A 13331-nucleotide genomic window follows, 5' to 3' on the forward strand; every position below is an offset into this window, starting at 1 on the left:
TTGGTAAGTGATTTAAAGAATGAAGGAAGGAGTGATTTTTATAATCTCTTTAAATTCTATAACCTACAAGAATATTAGGAGCATTTCTTATCAGAAAAGACAGATTCATCGATTGGGGCAAACATGAAACCCAGGAGGTTTCATAATGTATCTCTAAGACACTTAATATTTATCTTCCCTTAAACCATAGGGAATTGATGTTCCAGAAAAAAAAAAAATCATTTTACATGTGTTTTCATAATCTAAAAAGTACGTTTTGAGTAGTTTATTAGAATTATTTGGATATGTATGATATTAAGGCTTTATTCATCACAAACAATATGGAAATAAGGGGAAATATGAGAGTCTCTTTGTTTCTAAGTTATTAGCCTCTTCTTGAATATGTGCCCATGGTTCCTGGTGCCCACAAGTGTTTTTTGTGAAGGTGGGTGGTTTTGATGTGCTGTTCATGGCATTGGGCGTTAATTGAACCTGACCTTGGCAAGTACTGTCGACAGCAACAGTAGCTTGTCTACATTCCCAATTCAGCAACAGCCATGTGCCTTAAGGTTAGGTATTTCATTTTCACTTATAATTTTGTATACTTTGGTAGCATTCAATTCCTATGTCTGAATTATTTTGTCATTTAAATATAAACTAGTATATCAGTTACTTATCCAAAGGAATAATTCTTGGACTATTTTTAAAGCATTTTTGTTGAATTGGTGATAGATTGGTTCAGACACATCTATAGTTAAGAGGTCTTGGTTTAGTTCTGAATTACAGCAGGAAATTGCAAAATACTATATAAGTTCAGGAAAGCATTCTATTTTCATGGAGCAAATTCCAGCTAGCCGATTTTTCTAGAATAGTCGACTTGAAGATTTCATCCTTTCCACAAAACTAATTGATTATCTACTATGGGTCAAACATTGTGCTACATATTTATTCCAAATATCAATAGGTTCAAAATTAAATTTGCTATTTATATTACATTGGAAAACATTTTGAAGCTTCAACACATATGCTAGGTCTATAAATATACTAAAATGAAGGACAGCAATCAGTGAGCATGAAAGCATTCTTTTTGTCTTCTACAGCTAACTGAACAAGGAACAAAGAAAAGAGATGTCTGAGTTTGCTAATATGTTATATATCTATGAGCATCAGAAATGAGGTCTAATAGTTAACAATTTATAAACCAAAGAAAGATTTATCCAGGGAAATTGATTTTTCTATTTGAACACAAATGTATTAATAAAACTTCTGATATAAGTAGAATAGTTTCAAATTTACCAGTATTTTGACACAGTTCCTTTAAGCACTCTATTTTTGATTATTTAAATTAAAATGATAAAGAAAAAGGGAAAAGAGATACAATATTGAGAAAAGTACCACTGGAATAAAGACGTTTGAATAGATTTAATTTAAATGACTTTAAACCATTTTAGAGAATTATTCTAGTCTGATTCATTGATCTAATATTATTATAAATAATTACATTAATTTTACTAAATCCTTTTTATCAACAATGTGAGCAACTTGGTAGCTAGATAAATCAAATCTAAATAATAAATTGCTGTAGTTCAAAGTCATGATCAGAACCTAGTCATGTCAGTTATATATAATCACAGAGCTTTGAGCTTAGGAAATAAAAATATAGTTGTGACATTTTAAAATTGTTATGGAAAATATCCTATTTATCCTATCTCACCAATTTCTCTCTTCTTAGTATTCCCTTATAGCCATTCTTTTCTACTTTGCACTATTTAAGCTTTTATGTTTTAAGTATAGATGAGCCCTTTTTTATTTACCAAAAACTCTCCATTCTGCCTCAAACACCTCTTTCTCTGTCTCTTTCTCTTGTTCACTTTTACATACACACATACCACACATGCAGTCTTCTTATTTTCGGTCCTATAATCAATGAACCGTGAAACATTTGTTCTTTGTCACTTCTCTTTTTCACTTTTTAGAAAAGGAATATTATATCTGTTTCTACGTAAGAAAGGCAGTGGAAATTTGAAGTAAACTTCTAGATGACTATCCACAGTATACATTTTTTTAATATCAAGAAAACCAAACCACATGTCAATTTTATACCCTTAATTACTCACATTTTGCCTTCACTATACTTATCCCAAAGAATATTTGTAAGAAAAAGCAACATTTGTAGACTTTCTTCTCAATGATATTGAACATACCTTTTATTGTGGAGCTACTGGAGAAAAATAGTAGAATTTTCCTGTTGTTGAATCAAAATCAAATTCCATTTCCCAGAGACTGTTTCATATTCGTTCCTAAGATAATGACAGCTCCTCACATCCAAATAACATACAGAAAAAAATATACATGCAATTGCCAGGAAGAACTAAAAAATTTTTTTCAAAACCCTTCTGGGTTTTCTCATTTCTATTTAGAAAGCCACTGAAGTGACAAGACTTCAAATAAGGAAATTCCCCACTGATTGTAAGTTGTGTAACTTACACTGGATCAGAGAAGCCTGAAGAAGCTGGAATCCCTGGGGATGCACCCTAGGAGGTTATCTCTTCTGCAATAGTGACTTTCCTCTCTAGATAGAGAATGTTCTTTAGGACTGACAAGCCCTTATGAAAATAACTTGGATTTTAGATATCAAACAAAAGTGCCATGCAAATCCTCTTCCCTTCTATTCTTTCTATTCCTAGCTTCACAGAATCAACCTATTTCCAATCATTTTTCTCTACAATCTTATAACTCTAATTATAAAAGGGACACCACTGCATTGTTTATTTTGTGCTTATGTAGAAACTTCTATGATTTCTAATTATTTACAAGGAAAAGGAATCACTCTTTTAAAATATGCAGAGTGTAAATATAAAGGACAATGAGAGAGAGTAGGGAGATAGAATATCAAAAAATGCACAGCTGGAATAAAAATATCTTGAAAAGAATGAACCTGTCTACAAGCCCACTTCTGTAGTTATTTAGAGATTACCCCATGAATTGAAAGAGGAAGCTTAGGTGATTCATTACAGTAGGAAAAATAATAATAAAACAGAGTTATGCTAACTTTCTTTTGGGTCTCCCACCTTCTACATCTCAACTACTACCTAAATGTATATCACAGCATCATTAGCCTAGTCTTGTAATTCACAGTGGCCATCTTCCCCTACTCTAGGAGGACTTGATCTATTTAAAATAGGCTTCAGCCTTTCCAAGTTTTACCCCTTTTTACTGAATTCTTGGTGTTTCTAGTATAGAGACAACAGAGGAAATATGATGGGTTCAAAAGCCAGATACGTATTTTCCCAACTGTAACTTCCACGAATCCCACAATCCCCAAAGTATAAAACCCACATTCAGCATCTTGTGATTCTTGCAAGTGACTCTCATCTGGGAATAAGGCGTGGGTAAAAGATGAATGAGAAGAACGTAGCAAGAGTCAAGGCTGTAACTTCACATGCTTTAGAGGCAATGCCAATCATTGGTACCTGGTCACATATTTGGTATTTAATACACATATTTTTGTTTTTGGTTTTTGGGTTTTTTATGATTAATTCATTTTTTTTTAATTTGTCAATTTTTTATTTAAATAGGTTTTTGGGGAACATAGGGTGTTTGGTTACTTGAATAAGTTCTTTAGTGGTGATTTCTAACATTTTGGTGCACCCATCACCCAAGCAGGGTACATCGTACCCAACATGTAGTCATTTATCCCTTGCCATCTCCTACCTTCTCCCCTTAGTCCCCAAAGTCCAATGTATCATTCTCATGCCTTTGCATCCTCATAGTTTAGCTCCCACATATGAGTGAAAACAATGATGTTTGGTCTTCCATTCCTGAGTTACTTTAGTTAGAATAATAGTCTCCAGTTCCATCCAGGCTGCTGCAAATGCCATTATTTCATTCCTTTTCATTGCTGAGTAGTATTCCATGGTATATCATTCAGGCTGGTTCCAAACATTTACAATTGCAAATTGTAATACACATATTTTTGATAGAATAAAGGAGTGAAGAAATGAAAGCACAGTAGCAACACATCAAATAAAACAGATACTTGGAGGCAGAAATATGGCATCTTGGAGACACATTTCTTTTGGATAGACTGGGATAAAACATTGATGCTGTTGACTTATCTCAGCTGTAACTCAGCCACATCTGGCCCTCATCTCTCTCGGCAAAATTTTTGCTAAACTTTATTGGCTTTCCACTTTTCTCTTGTTAATGACTTCAAATTTTTCTCATTATTAAATAGTTTAGTATAGTGTCTAATCAAAATCCTTCTTTGAATTGTGATAGAGAAATCAAAGCAAAAATATAAAAGTCATTTGCAAAATCACTGCGGTGACTCAGCTGTTGAAAATAATTCAAAGTGGACTTTCAGTATACTAACATATAGCCCCAAATAGTATCAAAATTATTATTTGACCACCGGAAGAGGCCTACTAAGTATCCCTATCCATAACAGAATTTAAGTCATTTCTTAACCAGAAAATACACAAAACAAGTCTATGTACTGTGACTGAGCTGTACACTAAGTAGGAATAAGGGAAATTTAGTCATTTTGTTCAAATCTATGAAAAATTGCTTCCTTTTTGTATGGATCTGTTCCAAAAAGTGTTTTGTTTGACTTTACTGAATCTACCATTTGTTTGAGATTTAGCCTGAATATTTTCAAATGAAAAACATGAAAGTTTAAGAAAGCTTTGCTCAATACCACACAAAGCAAAATATTTCTTCAACACAGAATTTACTACCCAAGCACTTTTTTCTAGTTAACTGCACAAATCAAATTTACTGGATTTTAATGAAAGTAATTATATTGAGAAATAACAACATTCTTCAAATTGTGGCTCATAAAGTGTTTGCTAAATATCCCGTTTAATACTTCCATTGAAAATTTCCTATTCATTTCTTAACCAGAGTTATGGAGAAACATATTAAATTATATTAAGTTCAAATGCCAAGTAATTAACAAAAAAAAAGAAAAAAAATTTGTTTAGTATGTCTGTTTTATATGATCCTCAATATTTAATCACTTAAATCTCACTTCTAATTATGTCTATTAATATTATTAAACAAACTTTAGCCTGACAATACAAATTCCCAAATAAGTATTAGACCACTCTAGGGTATAACAGTATTTCTAATCTGATGTTTACCTATCTTTTGTTTTCCATGTACAACACTGACATTTTTTCAAAGTGGACACACTAGTTAATTGTGAAGTACTTGAGTTTCACACAAGAAATATAAATGTGGGTGCTGACCTCAAAGCACATAGAAGCTAGGGATGATAGGGTTTTCACAGAGTTTAAGGCAGATTCTAATCTGAATGGTACCACCTAAAAATAATTTTTTTAAAGGGTAGAAGTCTTTGTTGACTGAAAAATAGTCAAGCTCAAAAAAAGGGTGACAGTCAAGCTTATCTACTGAAGACAATGAGACAATGACAGGAAATCTAGGGGTCCCATATTTGGAGACACAGAGGTTGAGTACGAGTTAAAAGGTCAGAACACAGATATAGATGTGACGCTTTTCATCATCAAGAGCATGGTAAAAACTCTAAGTCAATAAAACTCTGTGAAGGGATTGGTGTGAAAAGGAGAAGAGAAAGCTAAGGACTAATCCTTGAGAAACTCCAATGACTGCGATGTGGGAGGGAAAAGTGGGACTCATGAAGAAAAGATTGAGGATGTTGTGGTGACACATAACAGAAGAGTAGGAAGTTTTTCAAAGACGAGGTTCTCAAGAAAATCACATGCAGCTGAATGACCCAAGAGGTGGAAGATTTTAAAAGGCCATTTATTTTCACTAGCAATATGTCACCAATGAGCCATTTCAGGAGTCTATGTTCCAGTAGGCTAAGATTTAATTTCAAAGTTTACAAATAAAACGAAATGAAAAAACTGAGAGCAAGTGTAGACTACTCATTGTAAGAGTTGATCATGAAAAGAAAAAATAAACTCTAAGTTTATTAAATAGGCGTCAATATCCAAAGAAAAACGTTGATTTGTTTAAGGCAAGTGATCCCTGGGCATGACTGGTAACAAGAAAGAATTTAAAAAGGAAAGACTGAGGACCCTAAGAAGAGTGGAGTGTGGCAAGGTGTGGGAGCAATGTCTGAAAAGCAGCAATCAAGGATGTGTCCCAAAGCAGAGAAGAAAGGTTGACTTTAAAAATTAGAATGAAAATAATACTGGTTAACATTTATTGAGCAGTGATTATTTGCAAAGAACTGTTTAAAGGCTGAATGTACATTATCTCCTTAAATACTTATGAAAACCTTACAAGGTAGATATCATCATTCCCACTTCACCTACAGAGAAATTGGAACTAAAATAAATTGATTTCCCATGATCCCCTAGAAAGTGTGAGGTGATGTCCAAACACAGACCTATCTGACTCAAGCTCATGCACTGAAAATTTCTGTTTCTGATTTATTGCTCAGTGTCACAAGGTGTAAGAACACAATTCTAACTTGGTCTGAGTGGTAGAAGTTATGTTCTTAAAGCTAATATACAAACACATAATTTGAACACCCACAGCATCTGATACTGAAAATACACATTATTCATCCAATGTTTGCTGTATAGTTTATGCTCAGAGGGGGCTCTGAAAGTGGAAAGGAGTAAATTCTTACTCCTATGGCAATTCCTTCTAATGGAGAAATCCCTTGATTTCCTTGGGTGGGGTACACAAATAGAGAAAGACATTAAATAGGGTTTATTTTTATAATTTTATTTCAAGGAGAAAAAAAATCTATTCTACCATACCACCTCTTTTGTGAATATTGCAGTGGTGTATAAACCCTGAATCTACACCTCTCTCCTGAGCCAACCCTAACCACACTAAGCCCTATCCCTATCAGGAGCTTGAGGAACAAAAGTTACTAAACTGAAGAGAAATGTTAACTCAATCATCATTCTGTTGCTAAATCCAAAAGATTATTTTCAGACTTTTTCACTTCTCTGTCGAATGTGAAGCTGCTCCTCATCCCTTCTGGTCGTTCTCACCTCCCTTTGTTTTATTAACTGTAGTCATTCCTGGATTCCTTTCTATCTACATGGTTTATTCTATTCTATACTTTTCACAGGCTCCTTTTCCCCCACCCACCCTCTAAATGTTGGAGCTTCTCTACTCATCCTCTCCTTTCTCTTTCTTCACACTGTCCCTAAAGGTCTCTTCCTCTCTACTGACTTGAACTACCACCTCTATGCTGATGAGTTCCAGAAGCATATCTTTAGCTTGGACCTCTCTGCAGAACTCCAGATCCATATGTACAATTCTAAACCTCCCTCTCTGGGTGTCCTGTAGAGGTACCCCATCATTTTCACAATAAACTGTTCCTCCTGTGTAGCCACTCATTTGATCAAACACTCAGTCAAGACAGAAAATTAGTAATCATCTTTAAGGATGTTTTCTTCTTTATTCATCTCCTCTTCACATTCAATTCAACCAGTAAATTCAGAAAATTCTGTTTCCAAGTATTCCTCAAATCTTCTCTTCCTCTTCATCCTAATGATCACTGTCTCACTTTAGGAGTCGTCTTTTCTTGCATGGACCAGTTTTTAACAGAAAACTCTGGTGTCCCTGCCTCCAGTCTTGGTCACTTCCGAATATGATCTGCACATAGCCTCCAAAGTGATATTTCTAAAATTCAGATTTAATCATATTACTCTTATTCATAAAATCATCAACATCTTCCCACTGATTTAGAGAAAAATCCAATCTGTTAAGGGTGCTATAAATGATGCCACACAAGGCTCCTACGCTTTACTCTCATCCTCAATCACTCCCCTATTTTCATTCCGGGTCCCAACTTTACAAAAATGATGTGTTGTTTCCAGCATGTGCACACTCCCTGCCCAGTGCCCGAAATATGGCTTCCTTCCATCACCGTGGTGGGTTGCCTGTTACTCCCTCACCAGTTACCTTCTCCAGAATGCCATGTCTCATCCTGTCAACCCAGCTTAGTTGCCTTCTCTATAGCCTCTTAGAGTCTATACTATCTTTCATCGTAACCTGCTTGGTTGATTACTAACAGGTTTACCGGTATCATTAGAATTTCAGTCTCTTAAAGGTAAATAATGGTATCTGGAAGTAGTAGAGTATATTAATTAAGAGAAGCAGATTTGGAACAAAATGAACTCGGATTTGACTCCTGAAACATCCACTTAACCTAATAATTGTGTATGTGCAGACGGGGCCAGGCAGATTCATGTCTCTGAACTCTAGCCTCTGTATCTATAAAATATACCCAATCATACCTTCTTTTGAGTGGTTTTTTTAGGATTAAAATGAAATAGTACATAGTAAGGCCTTGACATAGTACTTGAAGCATGTTAAAATGATATTGTCTTATCCCATTTTGCCCAACATGTAGTCACCTAGCCATCATAGGTATTTAGAAGGTATATACATTTGTTACCAGTGCCCTAATGAAGTCATAATGCAATGGAGAGCAAATAGAACAAATGGAGTCTTCCGAATCCTAATGCACTTTACTGATTCTAGAAGGAATAAATGAGAGACTATGCAAAATCTCAAGCTCAGCATATTTCGTTGAAGGTTGGTGCTTCCATTTTTATGGTGATTGGAAAGGGACTGAGCTAGAAAGGAACTGAGCTAGAAAGGAACTGAGCTAGAAAGGAGCTCAGTTCCTCTCCAATCACCATAAAAATTTACATTCCATAGTATGCAACATCTTACTTGTCAGGAAAAAGAAACATAATCCTTCAAATGCAATTTTTGCTCACAATTATAAGATACTGTCCTTATGGGTCTAAATCAGAAATACCATCTTCTTACAGACTCTTGATGTGATCTGTGCTCATCCTTAATCCTTGGTAAAGTTCCAAAATGGCTCTGGATCCTACTGACATCTGTTAGAAAGGATAATGCATGAAGGAGATGAAGATATCTGTTCTTAATAAACAGAGAAAACATTACTAAAGAAAATGTAGATCAATTCCAGATCTCCTTATCCATAGATAAGGAAATGCAAGATATTACAGACCTATGAAAAATTGCTGTTCAGACATAAAGATTAATCTTTTTATTTCAGATCTTTACCACTTAAGTTTAGCCCAGTATTTTTTAAGGCCAATGAAACAGTTGGTGAAAAAGAATAAATGCATTTGTGATCTCCAGTGTGTTCTCTCCGTTCTAGCGCAAAAAAAAAAAAAAAAAAAAAAAAAAGCCAAAAACATTTGTTCATACAGCTACAAATCTGAGGCTTTTCATAGGAAATAAGATTTGAGGTCTAGACTAATTGATTTAATAGCTTCATAACTAAATTTCACAATGTAGCCACAGGTCCATACACAGCAGAAGCTTAATCTTTTCCAAAAATAAAAGGAAAAATCCATGTGAATCACTTCTAAATGCCTCTGTATTGCAAATGAATGATGTTTGGGTATACATTTATACTACTTGTCTAAGATAAGACCTATTTAACAAGATATAGTTTATACCTCATTAAAGCAACATCTACTTTTGCTTGGTTGCTGGTCTTTCACAGCCAGTCCAATTGGCCAATATAAAATATACTTCCATTCTGAAACCTAGGTTTCACAAGAGAAAGAACATTTTTCTTTTTAAGTAGATGTATTTCGTTATCTTTAGAGTTTATATTATATACATGACATTACCCCCATTTAATTATTGTGCTGGTCAGGGTTTATTCAGTGACGAAAAAAGTTTTCCCAAATGAGGGCAAATAAAAATATTTTTACTGGAAGACTATGAAGGACAACTTCATAGATATTCACAAGTGAAAAATAAAATACACCTAGACCTCTTATAAATATATTGGGAACTGAAAAATCAGAAACAGAGATCATCTCTCTTAATTCGCATTATTTCTCATCTGCTTCTCACTAGTACACTTTACCTCCTGATTTCTGGTCCAATCCATTGAACCCATTGTTTTCACTCAATGTAAGTAAATGTCATATAAAAGTTTGCAAGAAGATGCTGCTTCAGGCCATTTTCTCTAAAAGAGAGTTATAAGTACACAGGTCATTGAAGGTTCATGAACTTCTTTATCCTTTTTGATCAAGTAGCAGATAACCTCCAACTAGTCCACAGCTTCCACATGGAAGATGGATAAACATATAGAAATGGGGAAGAAAGAAGAACCAACACACCTGTCAGCAAATTCAACCAAAGTCAGCCTCTTTTCAATGGGCTGATGGGAAATAAAGAAAATGTTGTTTCATGGCCCCAAATGGCCAAATACCAACATTTTCTGTGGTCCAGCTAAATTAAAATGGTATAATCAAACAACTTATTCTGATTATTACCAATAGAGACACTAAAATTTTGTCTGTGTATTAAACCATTTTGCTTTTCACATCTTCTCAATGTATTTATTTTGTAGCATATCTGGAACAATCCTTTTATTTATTAATGAAGATTGTCTCAATTGCCAAAGTCTGTATTTTTCTTCCACTTAATCAAAAATATCCAGAGTTCCTGGTTATGGGTCCATCAGAGATTATTTTCTCTTAATCACATTTCATTCTAAAAAATTAGTCAGTTCATTTTTCTAAAAAAAAAAAAAAAAAAAAGAAAAAAAAATGCATGTTCAGAAAAAAATGCAATCACTGAAAGCCCAAATTTCCAGTACAATTTAATAACAAAAAAAGGAGGGGGTGGAGTAGGAAAATCACATGGTTCCTATTATCCACCCCCAAGCTTAAGAAACAGGGAGGTCTAAAATGTAGTGTGGAATAAAAACAGCATGATCTGCTTTCAGTTCCAAGTTCTTCCTTCTACTAGCTGTACAGTCTTGGGCATGTTGATGAATCAAATCAACCTCTCTGGCTGCACACGGAAATTGAGGAATTAAAATACTTCTGAGGTAGTGTTGATATGAAGCATTAGTTGAGACAATGCCTTCATTTGTTGAGCTTCTGTTATGTGCCAGCACTTTGCTACAACAGAGATGCAATAGTGAAGGGAAAGAGAAACACAAGCCCTTTAAGACTTCTTCACATTTCTGATCTGGCAGGTGGACACAGACAATAATCAAAGGATTATATGAGTAAATCCCAATTATGGTAAAATCTCTGAAAGAGAATAGTGTCTTGAGAATGAGGGGTGGGAGGGAGAGGGGCAAGTAAAGAGAACAGATTGTATGGCCAGAAAGCATATGATTGGACCAAGGAGATGACAAAAAACCTGTATAGCTAAATGAAGAGAAGCCAGATGTGAAATGGGGGTGTAGAAATTAGGGTCCAGAAATTAAAACTTTACCTTAGATTATCTGGAACAATAATTTTTGAACTTTACTCAATAAAATGACAAACCATTGAATATTTTTAAAGAATAATGATATGATGAGGCTTGAAATTCAAAATGCCAGCCTTGCTACAGTACAGATAAGAAATTAGAAAAGGGTCAAAAGGATGCAGGAAGCTAATCTATTGATCCAGGTGAGGGACATGGCAGCCTTGAATTATGTACTGGAAAACTGATGTCTTACTCTCTAGATTCCCCCTCTCTGAGCAGGCCAACTCTGAAAGAAAGGCAGCAGCCCCAGTCAGAGGCTTACAGATAAAACTTCCATCTCCTTGGGACAGAGCACCTGGGGGAAGGGGCAGCTATGGGCGCAGCCTCAACAGACTTAAACGTTTCTGCCTGCCAGTTCCAAAGAGAGCAGCGGATCTCCCAGCACAGCACTCAAGCTCTGCTAAAGGACAGACTGCCTCCTCAAGTGGGTCCCTGATTCCCGTGCCTCCTGACTGGGAGACACCTCCCAGCAAGGGTCGACAGACATCTCATACAGGAGAGCACTGGCTGGCATCCAGCAGGTGCCCCTCTAGGAGGAAACTTCCAGAGGAAGGAACAGGCAGCAATCCAGGCTGTTTTGTAGCCTCTGCTAGAGATACCCAGGCAAACAGGGTCTGGAACGGTAAACTCCAGCAGACCTGCAGCAGAGGGGCCTGTTAGAAGGAAAACTTACAAACATTAAGGAATAGCATCAACATCACCAAAAAAGATGTCCACACGAAAACCCCAGCCGAAGGTCACCAACATCAAAGAACAAAGATAGATGAATCCATGAAGATGAGGAAAAACCAGCACAAAAAGGCTGAAAATTCCAAAAACCAGAACACCTCTTTTCCTCCAAAGGATCACAACTCTTCGCCAGCAAGGGGAAAAAACTGGACGGAGAATGAGTTTGATGAATTGACAGAAGTAGGCTCAGAAGGTAGGTAATAACAAACAGCACTGAGCTAAAGGAGCATGCTGTAACCCAATGCAAGGAAGCTAAGAACCTTGAAAAAAGGTTAGAGGAATAGCTCAGTAGAATAACCCGTTTAGAGACGAACACAAATGACCTGATGGAGCTGAAAAACACAGCACGAGAACTTCGTGAGGCATACACAAGTATCAACACCTGAATCAATCAAGCAGAAGAAAGGATATCAAAGATTGAGGATCAACTTAATGAAATAAAGTGTGAAGACAAGATTAGAGAAAAAAGAATGAAAAGCAATGAACAAAGCCTCCAAGAAATATGGGACTATGTGAAAAGACCAACCCTATGTTTGATTGGTGTACCTGAAAGCGACAGGGAGAATGTAACCAAGTTGGAAAGCACTCTTCAGGATCCAGGAGAACTTCCCCAACCTAGCAAGACAGGCCAACATTCAAATTCAGGAAATACAGAGAACACCACAAAGATATGCATCGAAAGAGCACCCCAAGACACAAAATCGTCAGATTCACCAAGGTTGAAATAAAGGAAAAAATGTTAAGGGCAGCCAGAGAGAAAGGTCGGGTTACACACAAAGGGAAGCCCATCAGACTAACAGCGAATCTCTTGGCAGAAACCCTACAAGCCAGAAGAGAGTGGGGACCAATAGTCAACATTCTTAAAGAAAAGAATTTTTAACCCAGAATAGCATATCCAGCCAAACTAAGCTTCATAAGCGAAGGAGAAATAAAAGTATTTACACACAAGCAAATGCTGAGAGATTTTATCACCGCCAGGCCTGCCTTACAATAGCTCCTGAAAAAAGCACTAAATATGGAAAGGAAAAACCAGTACCGGCCACTGTAGAAACCTACCAAATTGTAAAAACCATTGACACTATAAAGAAACTGCATCAACTAATGGGCAAAATTACGAGCTAGCATCATACTGACAGGACCAAATTCACACATGACAATATTAACCTTAAATGTAAACAGGCAGAATGCTCCAATTAAAAGACACAGTTTTGCAAATTTGATACAGAGTCAAGCCCATCAGTGTGCTGTATTCAGGAGACCCATCTCACATGCAAAGACACACATAGGCTCAAAATAAAGAGAGGGAGGAATATTTACCAAGCAAATGGAAAGCAAAAAAAAAA

The 13331-nt window shown here is 35.8% G+C and overlaps 2 protein-coding genes across 2 annotated transcripts in view; both read right to left on the reverse strand.

Annotated features, from left to right (window-relative positions):
• Window positions 1-13331, reverse strand: part of MRPL39 (mitochondrial ribosomal protein L39) — a 237171-nt gene that overhangs the window by 51352 nt on the left and 172488 nt on the right. The window lies entirely within an intron of this gene.
• LOC108584917 (putative uncharacterized protein encoded by LINC00158) lies at window positions 3805-12079 on the reverse strand. Its single transcript, XM_017956500.3, has 2 exons — window positions 8773-12079; window positions 3805-7614 (listed from the first exon to the last, which is right to left on the reverse strand). Exons 1-2 carry the CDS (start codon window positions 8908-8910, stop codon window positions 7495-7497), a joined length of 258 nt encoding a protein of 85 aa, XP_017811989.1. The 5' UTR covers window positions 8911-12079; the 3' UTR covers window positions 3805-7494.

Source organism: Papio anubis, chromosome 4 (genome assembly GCF_008728515.1).
Source record: "Papio anubis isolate 15944 chromosome 4, Panubis1.0, whole genome shotgun sequence".
Lineage (NCBI taxonomy): Eukaryota > Metazoa > Chordata > Mammalia > Primates > Cercopithecidae > Papio > Papio anubis.

Coding starts and splice junctions, on each gene's coding strand:
- LOC108584917 (XM_017956500.3), bottom strand. CDS start 8,910: ATGTTTTCTCTGTTTATTAAGAACAGATATCTTCATCTCCTTCATGCA. Junction 7,615..8,772: donor ACAGATCACATCAAGAGTCT/GTAAGAAGATGG, acceptor TCTGAATTTTAG/AAATATCACTTTGGAGGCTA.